Genomic DNA, 20,695 nt, shown 5'->3' on the forward strand with positions numbered 1-20,695 from the left:
GGTTCAGTTTAAAGGGATACGGCCCAGCATGGCATATAAAGTGCATTAAAAATGTGCAGAAACTAAAAATATATATAGTTACTGTGGAAGGTATTGTATATACTGTACACAAAGCTGTGGAGAAAACAGACAAAAGACGGCTATTGCTTTATCCTCTATTGCACTGCTGAGCGTTTTCCATCGACAGTGCTTTATGGGAACAGCAAGGGCTTCTGGGAGTTGTAGTTCGATTGTCAGATTTCTGTCCTAGAAAGCTAAACAATACATTAAAACATTAAATACATACATTAAAACATGAAACTAAACGTGAAACTAAATTATATTGTAATTAGGCCACACTTACAGTGCCATTAGAAGAGACACAGAGCCCGCCTCTGAGGGGCCGTAGGATTACTAGGGATATAAAATGATCTGTATTCAAAGCAATGTTATAATTAACTGTAGTGATTAATCTGACGCAGGGTGTCATTTTATAATACTTTACAAAATGCAATGAGCTCAACACACATTCTCTTGTTTTCATTATTTGTATACACTTTTTTCTTGTACACATTATCTTGTGTTGAATTCTTAAACCATTAAAAAACAAAGCACTGTTCCTTCTCCCTCCAGTGCGAGGACAGTAAAGTGGATTCCCTTTGCGAAGCTTTGCAGTCTACTGTTACCTGTTGGAAAACCAAATTCCCCAACCCACTGCCTCTGGAACTCTACATTTCTTCCAACTTCATTGGTCTCTTTGTATCGGACGATTGTGCAGAGATTTTAAAAAAATTTGCAGCGGATTTTGCCGCAGAAGCGTCACTAAAGACCGGTGAGTAAACGCCAATCATTGTATTTTTCTCATTAGCTGAAACCTCGTTATAACTCGCACAGTAATAATGTGAATAGTAATTAAACAGTCTGCAGTTGGTTGCATTGTGGGAATTGTAGTACAGTGGTAACTGGAGATCCATCGTCGCTCAACAATCTTTTAAAATAAACGTTTCTCTTTTTTAAGAAACCACAGTGCAACAATAACACAATGAGACACATTCCCCAAACCTGCGCTCTAAACTGTACAGCGCTGTCCCATTGTACAGCGCTACGGAATTTTGCTGGCGCTATATGAATAATAAAATAATAATAATAAAATAATAACTGTGATCTGTGATAAATAAGGTCAAAATACCCGAGTTAATCTCAAACTTAACTGAACTTTAGAATTTCTCCAAATCTTCTGTTTCACCCTGAATTTTGTAACCCCTTTTTTTTATGTTTTTTTTGTTAATTTGTAAAAAAAACTAACAAAAAAAACCCAAACTTTTAAACCTTTAAATTTTAATTTGCTTGATGAATAAAAAATAAGTTTTTTGATGATTCCATATTCAATACATTTTTACCTTTTTATAAAAGTGGGCTGAGCTATGGTTAAAGACAGGATAGCTGTATAAGGAGGATCGGGACCTGGTTTAGTCCTGCAAGGTCGGGCGCTGTATCATGCCTTCAGATATTTGCAGCCGCTGCGTCAGATTGCTAGACCGCAATGCAGAGTCCCGGCCGGGGTCATATTGCACGAATCCGGCTGATTCGGTAATAAACGGAGAAAGTTGAGATCTGCAAAGCGCACAATGTCCTTACTTAGTGTCTAGGACAGAGATACGCCAGGCGACAGGGCTCTCCTCTTGTAATTTAACCACACGGTGAGCGCGCCCTCTGGCACATTCTCTGATTTATTTAATTACTAGACTTTTACAGTTTTATACTGTAGGTTTTAGCATTTTGTTAAACTAAAGCTAATAGTCCATAATGATTTATGTTAAATGTGATGTTTAAACAGTTAAAATGTCAAGGCTTATAATACCGACTATATAATAGAGCTGTACGTAAGAGCGCAGCATATAGACAGCTCCAGAAAGAAAAATATGCCCCAAAAAGATACCCTCAAAGTGCAATTATTGCTTTAATACATGCATGAACCAATTTAAGTATTCCAATGAAGTGAACCCATAACAGGACAATACAAATAATAGTGCATTATAGTATAGACAGTGTGCAAATATTCAGTGAAATTAATTTAGAGTTCTGCTGAACTGCGCATGGACGGTATAATCCCCGTTTTAGGACTCATGTAGGTCCAGATGGTGAGAGGTCTCCAGATTAGGTAATGCCAGCATAGTATATGAAAACAGAAGCAAGAGAAACTCCAATGGTGAGTTAAGTACGTTCAAATCCAATATAAAGGAAGTATTATACTTACAATCCCTAGAGCAGGACTTGCTCTACTGTTATAGAGCTTGGGTGGTATAATCCCCACCTTAGGATATTGAAAGTACCAGGAAGCAAGATGACCTTAACTATACTGCCTGACCTCCAAACTATACTGACTGCCCACCAAAATGTACTACCTGCCCCCCTAAACTATACCGCCTGCCCCCAAACTATTCTGCCTACCTCTCTAAACTATACTGCCTGCCCCCTCCAAACTATACTGCCTGCCCCCCCCAAACTATGTTGCCTGCCCACCCAAACTAGGCCGCCTGCCCCCCTAAACTATACTGCCTGACCCCAAACTATACTGCCTACCCCCCCAACTATCCTGACTGCCCCCCTAAACATTACTGCCTGCCCCCTACTTCCCTTTGGCCAGTATGACCCCCTGTGGCCTAGAGGGGACCTGTCTGCCCTGTGGTGGTGTACTGTGTGCATGCCCCTGTGGGTGACATTGGTTGAGATCTGATCAAGGTACATTCCCAATCTGTGGTAACAGAAGTCTGCCGGAAATTCCTGCCGTGTTCGATTAAATGTAAAATGTATGTAAAACATTCCACCCAGAGAGCAGCTAGTCTGGAATAATTCTAATAAAGTGTTTCTACACCTTTAGTGGTGATGGTGACACACCGCTTGCTGACTCAGTCTGTTCAGTGTGGGACTCATCTCATTATCTGTATCTATTGAAGCCTGGCGGGGGTAGATAAGAGGCAGAATAACTGCCATTCACTATCAGCGACTCCGAGGGTGCTACTCCGACAGTAGACAGACCGTTTACATCAATCTGTGCAATATGAAGTCTATTTTTTGGGCTTATTGAAAGGGAACTACAAATAGTTTGGGCACATTCCCACAATGCAGCTATTTTTCCAGTTTTGTATTTTAACCCCAAATTCTCCACAATTTCTGTTTTTAGTGAATAAAACCCTCGTGTTTAAATGCTGTACAAGTATTCAGAAGTTCCTAAAATGACCCTTTTATCCACAACCCCTGGTAGGTATGGAAATCTGTAGCAAAGGTATAGATCGAAACGTCCATCCATCCAAAATCAGGCTGCGTTAGAATCACACAATTTGCGTCACAGTTCTAGGAAATAATAATAAACTGCAATGGGGGGGGAGATGTTGAGGGTTTTTAACACATAATTGACGACAAAAAAACCCAACATTAGCTGTCGCACAGTAATTTATCTTCTATACGTAGCGTAAACGCGAATTGTATCCTTGTGTTAGATGGTATTTTATTTGTATACTGTAAAACTGCACCCTGCTCAGAGTGACAGGGGAACTTTGTACCATTATAAACCAATTTATGAAAGGTTGATAGCAATACAGAATGTGCAGGCAGCAGGAGGAGGCGTGTGTGTTTTAGATTGTAAGCTCTTGTGGGCCCTGTTCACCGAAACCTACTATTCCCGTATGTCATACATAGTTACATAGTTAGATAGCTGAAAAGAGACTTGCGTCCATCAAGTTCAGCCTTCCTCACACCTGTTTTTTGCTGTTGATCCAAAAGGAAAAAAAAAAAAAAAAAAACCCCAGTTTGAAGCACAATTTTGCAACAAGCTAGGACAAAAAAATCCTTCTTGACCCCAGAATGGCAGTCAGATTTATCCTTGAATCAAGCAGTTATTACCCTACATTGAAAGATTATATCCTTGAATATTCTGTCTTTGCAAGTATGCATCTAGTAGCTGTTTGAACATCTGTATGGACTCTGATAAAACCACTTCTTCAGGCAGAGAATTCCACATCCTGATTGTTCTTACAGTAAAAAAACCTTTCCTTTGCCTTAGACGAAATCTTCTTTCTTCCAGTCTAAACGCATGGCCTCGTGTCCTATGTAAAGTCCGGTTTGTGAATAGATTTCCACACAATGGTTTGTATTGGCCCCGAATATATTTGTATAATGTTATCATATGCCCTCTCAGGCGACGTTTTTCTAAACTAAATAGGTTTAAATTTGTTAACCTTTCTTCATAGCTGATATGTTCCATTCCTTTTATTAATTTTGTAGCCCGCCTCTGCACTTTTTCTAGTGCCATGATATCCTTCTTTAGAACAGGTGCCCAAAATTGCACAGCATATTCAATATGTGGTCTTACCAGTGATTTATAGAGAGGCAAAATGATATTCTCGTCCCGAGAATGAATGCCCTTTTTCATGCATGACAATACCTTACTGGCCTTGGCCACTGCTGATTGACATTGCACATTGTTGCATAGTTTGTTGTCTATAACAATTCCCAAGTCCTTTTCGTGTGTTGTTATCCCTAATTCACTTCCATTAAGGGTATACGTTGCTTGTGTATTCTTTACGCCGAAGTGCATAACTTTGCATTTTTCAACATTAAATTTCATCTGCCATTTGAGTGCCCAGTCCTCCAGTCTATCTAAATCCTTCTGCAGCAAAGTAATATCTTGCTCACATTGTATTATTTTACAAAGTTTTGTGTCATCTGCAAACACTGAAACATGACTTTCAATGCTGTCTTCAAGATCATTTATAAAAATGTTAAATATGTTTTGTTAGAATTAAATGTTTGCCTTGTTTCTTATTGTACATCACTACGGAATATGTTGACGCAATACAAGTAATTATTATTGTAATTTTGTGGGGTGTCGCGGGGCATATGAATTGAAAGTAGTTTTTTTTACATTTTGGCTAAACTAACTGATAGAAAAACATTGAAATTGCAGATTCTTTCTAATTGAGCCAATTCAGACTCTATTGTTTTAATTCATTTCAGTTTGTAATAATTCTCCTTATAGTAAATAAACCCCACAGTCCCGAAACAGTTAGATTTCGGAGAAAATAAAAACTTTTGATCTGAAATGTGTAATTCTGTTTCTTTTTTTTTCTTACTGTTTAGTAAATAAATTCAGATGTTTAAGTGCAAACACTCCACAGAAAAACACCTAAAAAATGCAAGACGACTCAAAAAGGTGTAAACAAATTATTTTCTGTACTTGTGAATATTATCAAGGTTATCTTTAGGCAAAACTGACAAATTGTCTTTCCAAGTTAACACTGCGTGACCAGCAAATCTTTGATAACCAGTGTATTAAAACATATATTATTATTATTATTTTATTATTTATATAGCGCCAACAAATTCCGTAGCGCTGTACAATGGGTGATATATATCAATTCACTATCACAAAAATAGTGCTCCAAGAGGATTTTTGTGGAAAAGATATGTTTTAATATATGAATGTTGTTTATCAAACATGATTTGGTCGTTCGTGGTTTAACCCATTGATAGCTGAGCTGGTTTTGGAACGATGAGAGGTGTTAGCGGGATGACACGGGATTATTCGTACATTGAATAACGGTTTCTCAGGACACCACGTAATAATGCAGACATTATTACCTCTTTTTACTGGGTCTCCAGCTAAACCGGTTTTATTCTGGGTCATCCTATGGCACAGTAACAGATGCTGTCTTTATACGTTTCAGGAGAAAATATGCATGTAATCTTTTTCTTTTTACTCGGAGGGAAAAGAGTAGCTGTCAGTACGGTGTGCGCACTTCTCATCGTTTCCCTGCCGTGGGTTCAGTCCGAGTCACCTTCGGCTAATTAGACTGAGTGGGTGGCGAGTGAGTCACAGGGCTACACAGATGTGCAGGTCCCACCCGGATGCAGCTCCAACCATAATCTGGGCCCCCACACAAGAAATGGACGATTTTATAGGATTAGATTCACGTATATATTTACTTATGAATTGATTTTTGTTTTTAACTTGAATTTTGAACACTCAGAATGCAGTGCTCGTTTTCACGGCTTCTCAAGGGGCGATACTTTGTATTGTAGTTACGAATTACTACTTTAGCCGAAGTAGTCAAAACGAGAGAGTTCATGCAGCCGAATGATTACTTTATTCATAAAAAATACATGAATGTAACCACTTACAAGAAAGAAGCTACTCTTAGATTAACTTTGACAAAACAGCGTCCTTCGTGGTTTTCATGAATCACACAACGAATGATCTGTTGTGAGCGATACAGTTTGCAGTAAAAGACTGACAGCTGAACTACCAATCCCAGAATCCGAGAAACCACAAGGCCACAATCTGCTTAAAAATGCTAATTATCAGAGACCTGTGTTTACAGAGACGTTTCCGTTATTTATCGTTTACCAGAATAACCTTTCTTTCAGTTTATTTAGAGACGTCGTATCCTTTGGAATTAGAGCGAGTCTGTTGACTGGTTTAGTTACCAGCCTCGTGCATTCAGCGCAGTAACTGTTAGGAAGCTGCGAGAAGCAATGTAAGGCTTCCGGCTCGCCAGCGTTCAATTTCCCTTCAGGAAGTTTACACAGAGATAACTGACCGGGATCCTAGCAATGTCAGATGAAATATATTATCATTAACTGCAAGGCTGCCTTATGGTCAATAAACAAAGCTCTGCTCGTCGCACAGAATGGCGGTTCATGGCATTTATTCGGGTTCTTGGGGTCGTTCACTCTACCAGGAAATCTGAGAAGGGAATATCTTCTTTTATGATGAGATAATCCACTTGAATTAGTCCCCAAAAATTACAACTGAATCAATACGGCATAGTCCGTTCTTCACAATTCACAGTTTAGTTGTTTTTAATGAATTAAAAACCTGATCTTAAATTAAAAAAAATGTCTGACTTCACCTGGATATTACAGTTTTTCATTCAATAGCATTTCATGTAAATGTACGTCTTTTCGACCCATTTATCTAATGAGGTTTATTGCAAATTGCAATAAACTGAAAACCTACTTGAAAAATGACTTAAATAGCAGATATGGGAAAAATTCTGCATCTCAGCTGTGGTCACAGTTTTACTCTGTTATCCTCTGTTTTGAAGTTCCTTTTTTAATTGACTTCAGTTCACAATTTAATAAATCGTGGCACCCCTCTCCCCTGGCTGTGAAAGAGTTAAGGTTTTGTGGTACTTAAGCCAATTCAGTGAGTTTGCATTCACGGTATCAAAACAGTCACATTCGCTTCCCTTCTTCTAAAAATATACTTTCTTTAAAGAAAAAGGTAATTCAGGGCAACTGTCTTCCTTCTCGTTATGTTGCAATCTTAGATCTAACGAGACAATATTATTAGGACATCAGAAAAAAGAGAGAAATCTGTGTGGTTTTGCTGGTAAAAGCTGGTAAATAAATGAATAAATAACATGTGATCGCGCATTGTTTCCTGAAGCTCTAATAAAATGTATTTTACTGCCGTAGGGAAGATAAAGCAGCTATTTTCAGCGTCAGACGGAATGTAAGAGTTGGATGTAGTTATACGTGTGTCTGCTGTCTCCCCAGATGTTCGTGTGGAACCTCACAAGAAACAGCTGCATGTGACTCTGGCATATCATTTCCAAGACGCGCACTTAGCGACGCTGGAGAAATTAGCTCAGGGCATTGACGTCACCCTGGGATGTGACTGGGTCGCAGCCATATTCTCCCGAGACATTCGATTCATCAACCACGAGGTAACAATCAAAGCACGGGTCTCCCCTAAAGCCAATTTATGCCAATCTCACCTTGTAAAACGGAACCATGGGGTTTGGACACTTAAACAGTAACTGCAACAAAATACTCCGATACGTTGGCATAAATATGGAACTGTTTTGGCAATTCTCCACAATTTCTTACTTAGGCCTCAACTTAATATTGTTAAATATGTTTTTCCCAGTGATTTAATACTTTTGGAAATACTTTAAAAATGAATTTTTGTAAAAAATATTTAAAAAAAATATGATATATATTAAAACATTATATCAATATATCAAAAATATATATTTTTAAAACATTAACAAGTTCTAAACGTTTATCCAAAAATAATTATTCATTTGAAAAGCTTATAAAAAATAAAATAAGGAAATGGAGGCCATTGTGAATAAATCCCAGTTTAGGTGCACACGTAACCCCCTCTCCTGCTCGTTGACTGCGGCAAGCTGGGTCAGTGAATGAATGTGTGAGAGGAAAGAGGTTTAGGAACATGGGTGTCCAGCCACGTCCTCAAGGGCCGTGTTCCTGCCAGAAACGCACAGCTGTGTGAAGCAGCAATCAATGTAGCAGCTGGAATTCCCTGTAACTGATCGCTCTCCTACACTCGGACAAGTTAGAAAAAGAACCCAAAAACATTACAACTGCCCTGACCTGAGAAACCACCTAAACCAGCTGTCCCCCCCATAACCCAGCTCGTTACCTACACTGAGGAGAAGGGGCAGCATAGGGTGACATACATTTACTATAAATATTGTATTAATGTATTTTGGGGATTAACAAAAACACTAAGCTGGTTATATCTGCCCAAACGATGTCCTCAATTCTGTTGGCCAAAATACATTGATTGCCAGAAGCCAGCAATCGCTTAAATATTACTCATTTGGACCCAGCAAACAGCAAATTCTGGACAGTAGGCTTTATTCACTTAAACCAACTAAGCTAGAAATATAACTAAAATCTGAACATTTATTTAACAAAATGTGCAATTCCCTTTTCAGGTCTCCACAATTCTCCTTTAGAGAACCCCTCGTTCCTTCACCCCAGTAAACGCATTTGCAGCATATACCGGGGCGAATAATGCAGCAGGAGTTAGTAAAAAGCCAATTTTCATGTTCTGCACTTCCGCCTTACAGCGACTTTGCCGTTGCATGATGCCCCAGTACATCTGTGTGTGCTCAGGCATCTAATGAGAAATATGACACACACGCATGTACACTCGGCATTTTATCTCCCAGTTCTCTGTGTGAATGTGTACAGCACTGCGAGGGTTAACTCGTTTACATACTTTGCACATTTTACATATAGACATAAAATAAACTATAAAGAATACAAAAGAAAGTTTAGTGCAACCAAAAGCTAGGTTTTAGGTTCAGCACAAAGTGAGGACGTGTCAGTTCCTGTTTAGGTGAATCAGCCTCATGCGTTATTTGTACCCGTCTCATGCTAGGTGTTTGATAAATTTAGCAATTCATATCGAAGATCCGGCACTGAATTCTAATGGGCGTATTCTGGGTTGATTTCTGCAGACTCTGCAAGTCTTGTACCCATACTTGCCCCAAAATGACGATGAGCTGGAGCTGGCCCCTGGGGATTATATCTTCATGTCTCCGGTGGAGCAAATTAACACCAGTGAGGGCTGGATTTATGGCACGTCACTGGCGACTGGATGTTCTGGACTTTTACCGGAAAACTATATCTCCAAAGCAGACGAATGTGGCACGTGGATATTTCACGGGTGAGTAGATAATGGGGGCTGATGGCAGTCCCTGCCCAGTCACAAATGTATTAGCTGTGTGGGGGCTGAGGGGTAATGGCTGCACTGACTCAGTCCTCAGTGAAGGAGAAGCCAACCATTCTCCCCCCCCCCCCCCCCCACCACCACCACCACACTTGTGCCAGCAAGCGGTGGGTTGGAGGATGCCACCATTCATTTTAAAATATAAAACTATTAATTTCTGCCAAAATGTTATGCCCTCGTACCCCATCTTACTACCCTTGTAACTGTAACCCCTCAGACATTTTCTGACTGCCCTCAAATCCCCTCTTACTGCCCTCATATTCCTCTTACTGCCCTCTCACTGCTCTCATAGTGTCCTCTTACCACTCTCTTACTGCCCTCTCACTGCACTCATAGTGCTCTCTTACCACTCTCTTACTGCCCTCTCACTGCACTCATAGTGCTCTCTTACCACTCTCTTACTGGCCTCTCACTGCTCTCTCACTGCTCTCATAGTGCCCTCTTACCACTCTCTTACTGCCCTCTCACTGCTCTCATAGTGCCCTCTTACCACTCTCTTACTGCCCTCTCACTGCTCTCATAGTGTCCTCTTACCACTCTCTTACTGCCCTCTCACTGCTCTCATAGTGTCCTCTTACCACTCTCTTACTGCCCTCTCACTGCACTCATAGTGCCCTCTTACCACTCTTTTACTGCCCTCTCACTGCTCTCATAGTGCCCTCTTACCACTCTCTCACTGCCTTTCACGGCTCCCATAGTGCCCTCTTACCACTCTCTTACTGCCCTCTCACTGCTCTCATAGTGCCCTCTTACCACTCTCTTACTGCCCTCTCACTGCTCTCATAGTGCCCTCTTACCACTCTCTTTCTGTCGTCGTATCCTTTCTTACCGCATGGTGTGGGGGTGCTGACAGTTTGAGTTTACTCGATTTAGTTTAACTGTTCCGTACCGTAGACGTAGGCATGCTGTGAAGGTAAGTACCAGATTCAGGTGTAGGTGATGATTGGCTGTTTTTTTTAGTAGTTATTCAACAGATACAGTGTTTCCTGCTCACTGAGAATTCTAGGTTATCTGTCCATATACCATCCATGGTCCCCAGTTATAAAGATACCCCAACTCTTCATGGAGATACAAACTACACCATAACTAAGGCTTAATTCAGCTACGGACCATGTCACAGAATGAACCAAAGATGGAACTGTAAAATGTGGCCAAGCTGGGCTCACACAAGTAATTTGGCCAAAATTCCAGATTCATTTACATCCAGCCAATAGGACAATAAGGCAATATAACGTTAAGATAAAGGCAATATAGCTCAGGTTGCCGAGTTTCCTTATCGAGAAAATCTAAATCCCCACATTCTCTTTTCATTTATTGATAAACTATTTCCCTACACTACCATAATTTACTAAACCAGGGACTGGATTCAGAAACCAGTCCTGTTTAAGCCCGGATGCGGACCAGTTACTGTCTGCGTAGAATGATACAATTCCGGGTCATGGAAGTAAATATGAATTTCTTTTCTCAGATCTTATTCTCTTCTAAATACGCTGCCCTCCGCCATGTTTTCTGTTGGCGATGGCGTCTTGGAGAAAAGGCAACAGGAAGAGCACGTGTTGGGGGACACAGCGTCACTTACTATTATTTGCCAGCCCATGCAGGTAGGTCAATCTCTATTCCTCAATCAGAACTTTCGAAATCTGAGCCACGCGGCCACGCACACGTCTGGCTGAACGCAGTGTACGTGAGGCTGTAATGCTGAATATTGTTCTACTGTTGAATGTAATATACAAATGTCAATTTTACTGTAAAATATGCTGAAATATGTCATGATTTTGTTTTTCTCTGGAGTTGAAGTTAAAAATGTCATTACAGTTAGACGGGAGATAAAGATGAGTTAATTTGTTACCGTTTGCAGTCATTGTGTCCAACTACACTCAGATTCTTAGTGAGTTCTCAGAGTGAGCATTCTCTCAGCCATGTATTTATTTATTTATAACTGGTAATTATAAAGCGCCAACAGATTCCACAGTGCTGTACAATTAGTGGAGGACGTAAAATATACTCAGAAAAATACAAAAGGTAGAGAGGTCCCTGCCCGTAAGCTGAGATCTAGCCATTTAAGCCCTTTTATACAAAGCTTGCAATCTCCACACTCACTGTTTAGTAGATAAACCCCGTTGTGTTTTAGCAGAGAAAGTGCAGCTAATTTGCATAATCCCCTGCGCTGTAAAGGGAACTGGTCCCGGTTGGTCAGTCTATCTGTTCCTGTTTCTCTTATTATTAGTTTTCAAGGAAACAAACCTTATGGAAATCTACTTAAAGCCGTTTTTTAAAAACCCTGTGATAGTGCCCCCTAGTGGACGTTAGTAGATCAGCTCATAATTACATCATCATTTTCCAGACAGAATGTCCAGGATGTATTGCTTGTCATATGATTGTATCTACCGCCAGAAACGACCAAATACAAGAGAGAATTGTAACCGATAGGGCGACATCGAAACAAAGTGCTTATTATTTATTTAAATGCTCCTTCAGCTTCTTGTCTAGATCCAGACAGACGTTCTGTAGTGTCTGAAAAATTTAATGTTGTCCCATTTAAAGGCACAAACACATGAAGGATGAAACAGTTTGTAAATCTCTCCGACCCGTAACTGGAATGGAAGTGGCTCAGACTGTCACTGGCAAAGACGCCCTGCTCGGAATATCTGGGTTTTACCATAAAAATTTATCAACTCACTGCAACTCACTGTTTAGTGAATAGGACAGTAATGTCTAACTACAGAACTGAAGATATATACAAATTCTGTGACGCTTAGCTGGCCTACATTGTGCCTGCTGTACTAGACTGAGATAATGTCCCTTTAAGTAGACAGTAGGCAAACCATAGAACTGCAAGCACTTCCTGTTAATTATTAACACATAACCCACACATGTCACAGCAGCTGTAAAACATGAAATACATCTTAAAGGTACACCACAAGCCCCTAAAGTACTTCACCTTGCTGGGGGAAGGGGCGTGTGGACCTCAAAACACTCCACCATTATCCATACATGTGTCCATTTATAACTGTTTCTTTAAATACGTTTTATACTCTGACGGAACGGCAACAAATAAAAGGACCGAATGTTACCGAATGTTATTGGAGTTTTTCTTTTCTAAACACGGTTCTGCTTCCCCAGTTTTGATTGTAACTGTTTATGGATCAGTCTTTATGCTGTGGAGGTTTTAAGATATTTTTGTACAGCTATACATTTCCTTTTCCGATTTCGTTCCAAGCAGCCGCTGAGAATTAGCAGTCAGCCTGGGTCTTCGAAGAGCTGTCTATTTGTATGTCGGCATGGCGAAAGGATGGATGTCGTATTCGGAAAATACTGGCTGTCCCAGTGCTTCGACGCTAAAGGTGTGTCTCGTGAAATATGGGAATAATGTACGTCAAGCATAGTGAACGTTTAAACATAGTGCTAATTATTACATATAATATATCAGAATATGATTTCATTTATAATATATCTATTAATTATTACATATAATATATCAGCATATGATTTCATTTATAATATATCTATTAATTATTACATATAATATATCAGCATATGATTTAATTTATAATATATCTATTAATTATTACATATAATATATCAGCATATGATTTCATTTATAATATATCTATTAATTATTACATATAATATATCAGCGTATGATTTCATTTATAATATATCTATTTATTATTTCACATAATATATCTATTAATTATTTTATATAATACATTTATTTATTATTTCATATAATATATCTGTTAATTATTTAATATACAGTAATATATCTATTAATTATTTCATATAATCTGTTAATTATTTAATATACGGTAATATATCTATTAATTATTTCATATAATATATTTATTATTTCATATAATATATCTATTCATTATTTCATATAATATATTTATTTATTATGTCATATAATATATCTATTAATTATTTCATATAAGTAAAGGCTGCTTTAAGGAAGGGTCTCGCAATGACACAGAATCACTGAGATGAACCATTTCTATCTCTAGTGGGGGCAAATTAACAGAAATTAAGTAAAAGGACACCAACATGAACCATAGTGCTGTATAATTGGCAAGAAGCTAGACAGGGTTGTTCAGTATTCAATTATCAATAATTCTGAAAAACAGATATTTTTATTTTTCCAAATTGACTTACTAATAACAATTTATAGAACTAAAATGTAATTTATAACCAGAACAATGTATTTTATTGAAACAAACTGATTTCTAAAACACCTCTATTGTAGTTTAAAGATTACTAGTATAGCTAAGATTTATTGTACTAATATCGCCTGGAATGGAACAGAGCTTTAGTAGCCATAATGAGAGAGCCATGTGAGCACCATTACCAAGATGGTGGCCTGTGGCCTGGCTATGTTTCAGTAGATTCTTACATGATTGACCCTGTAGTCAGGAGACACTATGCAGTCCTATATATTATCATACCTAAACATGAAACGTGCTTGAAATGTATTTATTTATTCACTCAGAAAGGTTGATTATTCTGATACTTTTAGGCCGCTACATGAGGACAAATTTGAACATGTTGCCCAGTTTACCTCAGAGGAGTGGTGGCTACCGAGATTATGAGAAGGATGCGCCTATAACAGTACTGGGATGTAAACAAGCCAAGCTCATCGGTAAATTAAAAACCAGGAGAAAATTCTATTTGTTCTAATAATGAGTATTCTACCAATCCTTGTCAATGTAGATTTCTGTCTGTGCTGCCGTTACACGTGTTAAATATATTCTGTGATTTCTGTCTGTGCTGCCGTTACACGTGTGTTAAATATATTCTGTGATTTCTGTCTGTGCTGCCGTTACACGTGTGTTAAATATATTCTGTGATTTCTGTCTGTGCTGCCGTTACACGTGTGTTAAATGTATTCTGTGATTTCTGTCTGTGCTGTCTCTCTATGTGTATCAAATATATTCTGTGATTTCTGTCTGTGTGTGCAGTGCATGTGGTTATGGTGAGCCAGCGGTTGTGAAATCACATGTGATTGTTCATGCGCAGTGATGTCTTCGTACAGGCCAACCCCCGGAGTGGATAAGGAGGGGGAGCATGACTGCTGCCCGGAGAGGTTGCCATGGTGACAAAAATTGATACAATGTTTGGGATGAACTTGGACCGGGGTCACTGGGAAATACTTACCAGACCACTGGAGAGCACGCTGAGGGAACCTAGCAGTGCTGTTTCTGGTCACCTTTAAAAAGAAAAACTGCTGTTACTGTTTTAAAACTGCTGTTCCAGAATTTTGCCACTGCAGTTAATAACCTAACATCATGGCTCATGTCCCTGACATGCCCAGAGAGGCTCTACTCACGATTTTGCAGGCCTTTCAGAGGACACACGGCGCAGAGTCCTATGCTGCACTGCTTCACAGCGTCCAAAACACCCAGGAGTCTCAAGAGGGGTCGGGGCCCACCAGAGGACGTCGTACCCGCCGTTCCAGGCCGCCATCCAGATTGTCTCCCAGTCCGGTGAGGAGAGCCAGGGCTGTGCCACCAACTACTACCAGTCCAGGGCCGAGTGAGGCTGGCCCCCTGCGGAGGAATCCGGTTTCCGGAAGAAGAAGGAGCGGGGAGAGGTGTTCCACGCGTCGGATGGCCCGGTCGGGGCCTGGCCATCAAGATGGCGGATCCCAAGATGGCGCTGTGGGAGAGGTGAGGTCGCGCAGTCCTCACCCTTCTCTTCCGGCTGCAGCGGATGTGACGTCAGGGCGTGCGGCCGCACGCCGGAAGAGGCGGGGCGCCGCACGCCGGAACGCCGGTGGCGCGTACGTGACGTCTGCGGGTCAAGGAGCGCAGACGTCACAGGCCACTGCCGAACCCGGAAGTCCGGGTGAAGATGGATCCGGGGATTCCGGAACGGAGCACCGCTGGCCCCCCGAAAGTGGAGATGGCCAGCGGGTGCAGGCAGGCCGGCGGAGGAACTCGCCAGGGCATCTTGGGACCACCAGGGAGAGGAGAGGGACGCAGGATTCCCCTCTTCTTCATCACCCCAGGAGACCTGAACGTGCTTCTGCAGCCACAGAGGAGGGAGGGACGCAGGATTCCCCTCCACACACCCACCCCAGAAGATCTGGAGCTACCATGGGGGTGAGCCGCCAGCCCCCTGGAGGGCAGGCTGGCAGGCTGGCCACAGGACCTGTATTGACGGATGGATCGGATGTGGAGCTGATGGAGAGACCCCTGCTCCAGAACCGTGAGTTGGAGTGCGCACGCGCTTGGTTAGGGACAGAGGGGGTCTCTGGGCTGGAACAAGGGAATACTGGGGAAGTCATAAAATTGCTGCGCTTAGTATTAGATCGCTTAGGGCAGGTTGGCTTAACTGCGCAGGACGCTTCACTTCCCACGGGGCCCCCTCCGTTGGGTTCTATGGAGGGTACTGCAGGGGGGCCGGTGTGTGACATAGCCCCCCTGGGGATGCATGTGTCGCTGGAGGTGAAGGAGAAAATATTGAAGGGTGAGTATGTGGACCTCATATCGTTAGTCCCTTTTGATAGGGAATCTGCGGATAGACCGCGACGTGGTGAGGCGACGGAGATTGGAAAAGGTAAGGAGCTCCCCCGTACCTTCGGTAATTGGTTGCAAGGATTTGCAACTTACGCTAGTATTTTGTCGACGAGGTTTCCAGAGCGGGCCCCGTCTTTGTTTTCTTATTTGGATTTAATCTGGGGGGCTTATAAAGTTTATGGGGGTCAATGCTGGTTTAAATACGACCAGCAATTTAGACAAAAAATGGCGGTTCGACCGCACATGCATTTTGGAATGCAAGATGGTAACCTTTGGTTACTTCTCATGACCCCGTGCCGTCCAGCCTCATCGTCCTTTCCTTCGGCCGCCGGCACTCCTGGTGGAGCGTCGGCCGGGATCAAGAAGGGCATCTGCTGGCTCTTCAATGAGAGTCAGTGCAGGTGGTACAACAGTTGTCGATTTAAACATGAGTGTTCCCACTGTGGTGGGGCTCACCCGGCGGTTCGGTGTTTTAGAAGAGGAAAACCCCTCCCCAGGACGGCATCTAAGGATGACGCTCCTCGGGGGGAGGACCCCGGTACGGGCGGAAAAACTGCTTCCGTGGCTCGCACGGTACCCCAGGCATAGAGATGCGCAGGTGCTTTGGGAAGGTTTCACTGACGGTTTTAGGATCCCATTTACTCCGTCTGGGGAGGCGTCGTTTGCGCACAATTTGTCATCGATTCGGGGTAGGGAAGGGATTCTGGCGGCTAAGCTGCAAAAAGAAGTGGACTTGGGACGGATGGCGGGTCCGTTTTCCTTTCCTCCGTTTGATAATTTGCGGGTGTCCCCATTGGGCCTCGTTCCTAAGAAGGATCCGGGGGTGTTTCGGCTGATTCATCACCTGTCTTTTCCAGCGGGGGCTTCAGTTAATGACGGGATTGCGAAGGAGGATAGTCGGGTCCGATACGCTTCTTTTGATCGGGCTCTGGATCTCGTTCGGGAAGCAGGGCCTATGGCCCTGATGGCTAAGTCTGATATTCAATCGGCCTTTCGGTTGCTCCCAGTTCACCCTTCCTGTTTTCATTTGTTGGGATGTCAGTTTCAGGGGGAATTTTTCTACGATATGTGCCTCCCCATGGGTTGCTCGATTTCTTGTTATTATTTTGAAGTTTTTAGCTCATTGCTGGAATGGATCGTATCGGAGGTGTCAGGTTTTTCTTCCCTCTTGCATTATCTTGACGATTTTCTGTTCGTCGGTCCGGGTCACTCTTCGCAATGTGAATTCTTGTTGGGACAGTTTAAGGCAGTTATGCGAGATTTAGGGGTTCCAGTGGCAGAGGACAAGACAGAGGGCCCGAAGGCGGTTATTTCCTTCCTGGGTATAGAGATTGACTCCATCGGTTTGGTCTTTCGTTTGCCCAGTGATAAATTGGGGACCCTTACGACCATGGTTGATCGGGTGAAGGGTGCGCGGAAGGTGCAGCTTCGTCAGATGCAATCCCTGTTGGGCCACTTGAACTTTGCATGTCGGATCATGCCTATGGGTCGGGTGTTTTGTAGACGGCTGTCTCTGGCTACTGTCGGCATTAGCCTTCCCCATCATTTTATTCGGGTCACCAAGCGGCTCAAGGACGATTTGAATGTCTGGAGTGAGTTCCTCGCAGGGTACAATGGTCGGACAATTTGGCGTCGAGAAGCGATATCTAACGTGGCCCTGGAGTTGTTTACGGATGCCTCCGGCTCCCTGGGCTTCGGGGCATTTTTTCGGGGACGTTGGTGTGCGGAGCCTTGGCCTGCTGCATGGCGCGAGGCGGACCTGATACGTAACTTGACTTTTCTCGAGCTTTTCCCTATTGTGGTAGCAGTGGAATTATGGGGGGAGGAGCTTGCGAACAGGCAGGTGGTTTTCCGCACGGACAACATGAGCGTGGTCCATGTGGTGAATCGTTTATCATCTGGCTCGGTTCCAGTATTGGCTTTGTTACGCCGGTTGGTTCTGCGTTGTTTGGAATTTAACATTTGGTTCCGAGCAATCCATGTTCCCGGAGTGTCTAATGTCATTGCCGACTCTCTTTCTCGCTTTCAGTGGGATCGTTTTCGGGAGGTCGCTCCAGGAGCCGAGGAAGCCGGTCTGGTATGTCCCACGTGCTTATGGACCCTCGATTTCGGAACCTAGCAGACCTGTTCAGGAGATCGCTGGCTCCCGCTTCGTGGTCTGCCTATCGGGCAGTGTGGGATCGGTGGCTGGTCTTTGCGAGAGAGTTCGGTTTGTACTCCTCTGAGGGTAGGTTGCTGTCTACTTTGGCTTTCATGTCCTCCTTACGGGAGCGCGCAGCTTCGGTGTCATCGGTGGAACGCAGTTTAGGGGCTCTTTCTTTCCTGATGCGCTGTATGGGGTGGGAGGACCTTTCAAAAGAGTTCGTGGTCCAGAGGGTTCTTCGGGGATGGAGGAGAGAAAGGGTTCCTGATTGTAGACGGCCGGTGTCCGTCCACTTATTGGATGATCTCTGTGGGGTTCTCTCTGCGGTGTGCTTCTCCCCCTTCGAGGCGCTGCTCTTCAGGGTGGCCTTTTCTCTGTGTTTTTACGCTGCGCTGCGGATAGGTGAGTTGGTGGCCGCGTCGGCTAGGACTCTGGCATCTCTTCGAAGGGGGGACGTTCGCATAGGGCAGAGTGGAGTGGAGGTTTTCATTCGGAAGTCCAAAACAGATCAGTTAGGTCGGGGGAGGTCGGTTAGCATTGGTGCTACTGGGGGTAGGTGGTGTCCTGTGGCGCTGGTAGGTCAATACGCGCGCTTACGGCCGGAGGCTGCAGAGTCCTTTTTGCTTCACGCAGATGGGTCAGTCTTAACCCGGTCTCAGTTCTCCAGTGTTTTTAAGACTAGTTTGCGGGCTTTGGGCATAGAGGATAAGGGATATTCTCCCCACTCCTTCCGGATTGGTGCAGCAACTCAGGCGCGACAGGTAGGGTTGTCCGATGCTGCAATTCAGCGCATGGGTCGATGGGATTCTCGCAGGTTTCAACTGTATATACGTCCTCATCTGTTATAGTCTGTTGGTAGTTATGATGTGTTGTTTTCTTCACAGGTTCCCCCCGGTATGTTTGGATCATCGGTCACTCCTTTATTTATTGGGCGGCTAGGCGCGCTGAGCACAGACCATACGGCCGGAATCTAGGGCTCCCGCATGAGCAGGTTAGGGTTCGATGGCGGGGGATACAGGGTTTGGAGTGGCACCAAGTGTATCCGGAGTGCGTCGCGCTCCGGCGCTTCGTGACCGGGTCAGTGGTTCTGGTACTTCATGCCGGGGGGAATGACTTGGGACGGTGCCGAGCTGTGGATTTAATTTACGCGTGCAAGCACGACTTGGCCCGCTGTATGGCGCTTTTCAGCGAGGTCACACTGGTGTGGTCCGAAGTTATTCCTCGACCGGCTTGGGGGGCGCTGCCACACGCCAGGGCGGTGGAGCGCGGCAGGCGTCGTTTCAACATGACGATTTCACGTTTTGTGCGTAGGCTGGGTGGCTTTGTGGCACGTCATGTGGAGCTGGAAGGGAACAACGCAAACATAATGAGGGCTGATGGGGTCCACCTAAACGAAATTGGGCTGGATATATTTAATTTGGGGTTACAGTCAGCCATTGAACAGGCGCTGGCTTCGGGGGGACGCAGTCCTCTCCAGGGATAGGGGAGAGGCTGCGGTGGCGGTTTGTCCTTCGCCAGCAAGTGGAACTGAGAGCAGTGCCCGGACGGGCTTGGGGAGTCGCAGCCTGGTCTGGTTGAGGACGGACTTCAGGCTGAAGAGGCTCTGGAAGATTTGTTGTGTTAGCTGTCTGCTGGGAAAACCCAGCAGCTGACAGTTGGTTTAAATTATGCTGGCTTAATAATAAAAGCTGTGGCCGTTGCCCTTACCCACAATTTGGTTGTCTGTGTTTTATTGGGGGGAAGGGTAACGGAAGATAAAAAGGGAGAGGGTCAGCAGTCAAGGCCAACCCCCGGAGTGGATAAGGAGGGGGAGCATGACTGCTGCCCGGAGAGGTTGCCATGGTGACAAAAATTGATACAATGTTTGGGATGAACTTGGACCGGGGTCACTGGGAAATACTTACCAGACCACTGGAGAGCACGCTGAGGGAACCTAGCAGTGCTGTTTCCCGCCCACCCTCCCTGGGTTGGTGTGAACACGGGATATGTTATGGTTATATGTGTTGGGTTTGGTGTGTTTTCTTTTCTGTTTCTTTTGTCACAGCTGCGGTTTGTCCTTCGCCAGCAAGTGGAACTGAGAGCAGTGCCCGGACGGGCTTGGGGAGTCGCAGCCTGGTCTGGTTGAGGACGGACTTCAGGCTGAAGAGGCTCTGGAAGATTTGTTGTGTTAGCTGTCTGCTGGGAAAACCCAGCAGCTGACAGTTGGTTTAAATTATGCTGGCTTAATAATAAAAGCTGTGGCCGTTGCCCTTACCCACAATTTGGTTGTCTGTGTTTTATTGGGGGGAAGGGTAACGGAAGATAAAAAGGGAGAGGGTCAGCAGTCATGTCTTTTACTGTGTATTTTCTGTTTTACAGGGGAAGCTTTACTGGACAGTAAAACGGTTGTAGATTTTATTTACTGTTCCCCATCTTTACGCTGCGTCCAGACAGCACATAATATATTGAAAGGTAAGCAGATACGCACCAACTAAATTTCAACCATACCTTCTATGATTTAATTACAACTTT

The 20,695-nt window shown here is 43.5% G+C and overlaps 1 protein-coding gene across 2 annotated transcripts in view; it reads left to right on the forward strand.

Moving 5' to 3' along the window:
• The window catches only part of UBASH3B (ubiquitin associated and SH3 domain containing B), a 75,591-nt gene that overhangs the window by 49,930 nt on the left and 4,966 nt on the right, over positions 1 to 20,695 (forward strand). Inside the window, exons 4-10 of one of the 2 annotated variants that reach the window (XM_063436624.1) lie at positions 613 to 811; positions 7,540 to 7,709; positions 9,255 to 9,463; positions 10,995 to 11,127; positions 12,747 to 12,870; positions 14,040 to 14,162; positions 20,543 to 20,635. In XM_063436624.1, coding sequence (XP_063292694.1) covers positions 613 to 811; positions 7,540 to 7,709; positions 9,255 to 9,463; positions 10,995 to 11,127; positions 12,747 to 12,870; positions 14,040 to 14,162; positions 20,543 to 20,635 — 1,051 coding nt within the window. The remainder of the gene's footprint in view (positions 1 to 612; positions 812 to 7,539; positions 7,710 to 9,254; positions 9,464 to 10,994; positions 11,128 to 12,746; positions 12,871 to 14,039; positions 14,163 to 20,542; positions 20,636 to 20,695) is intronic. The other variant, XM_063436625.1, reaches the window with a different exon arrangement.

This window comes from Pelobates fuscus, chromosome 11 (assembly GCF_036172605.1).
Source record: "Pelobates fuscus isolate aPelFus1 chromosome 11, aPelFus1.pri, whole genome shotgun sequence".
Lineage (NCBI taxonomy): Eukaryota > Metazoa > Chordata > Amphibia > Anura > Pelobatidae > Pelobates > Pelobates fuscus.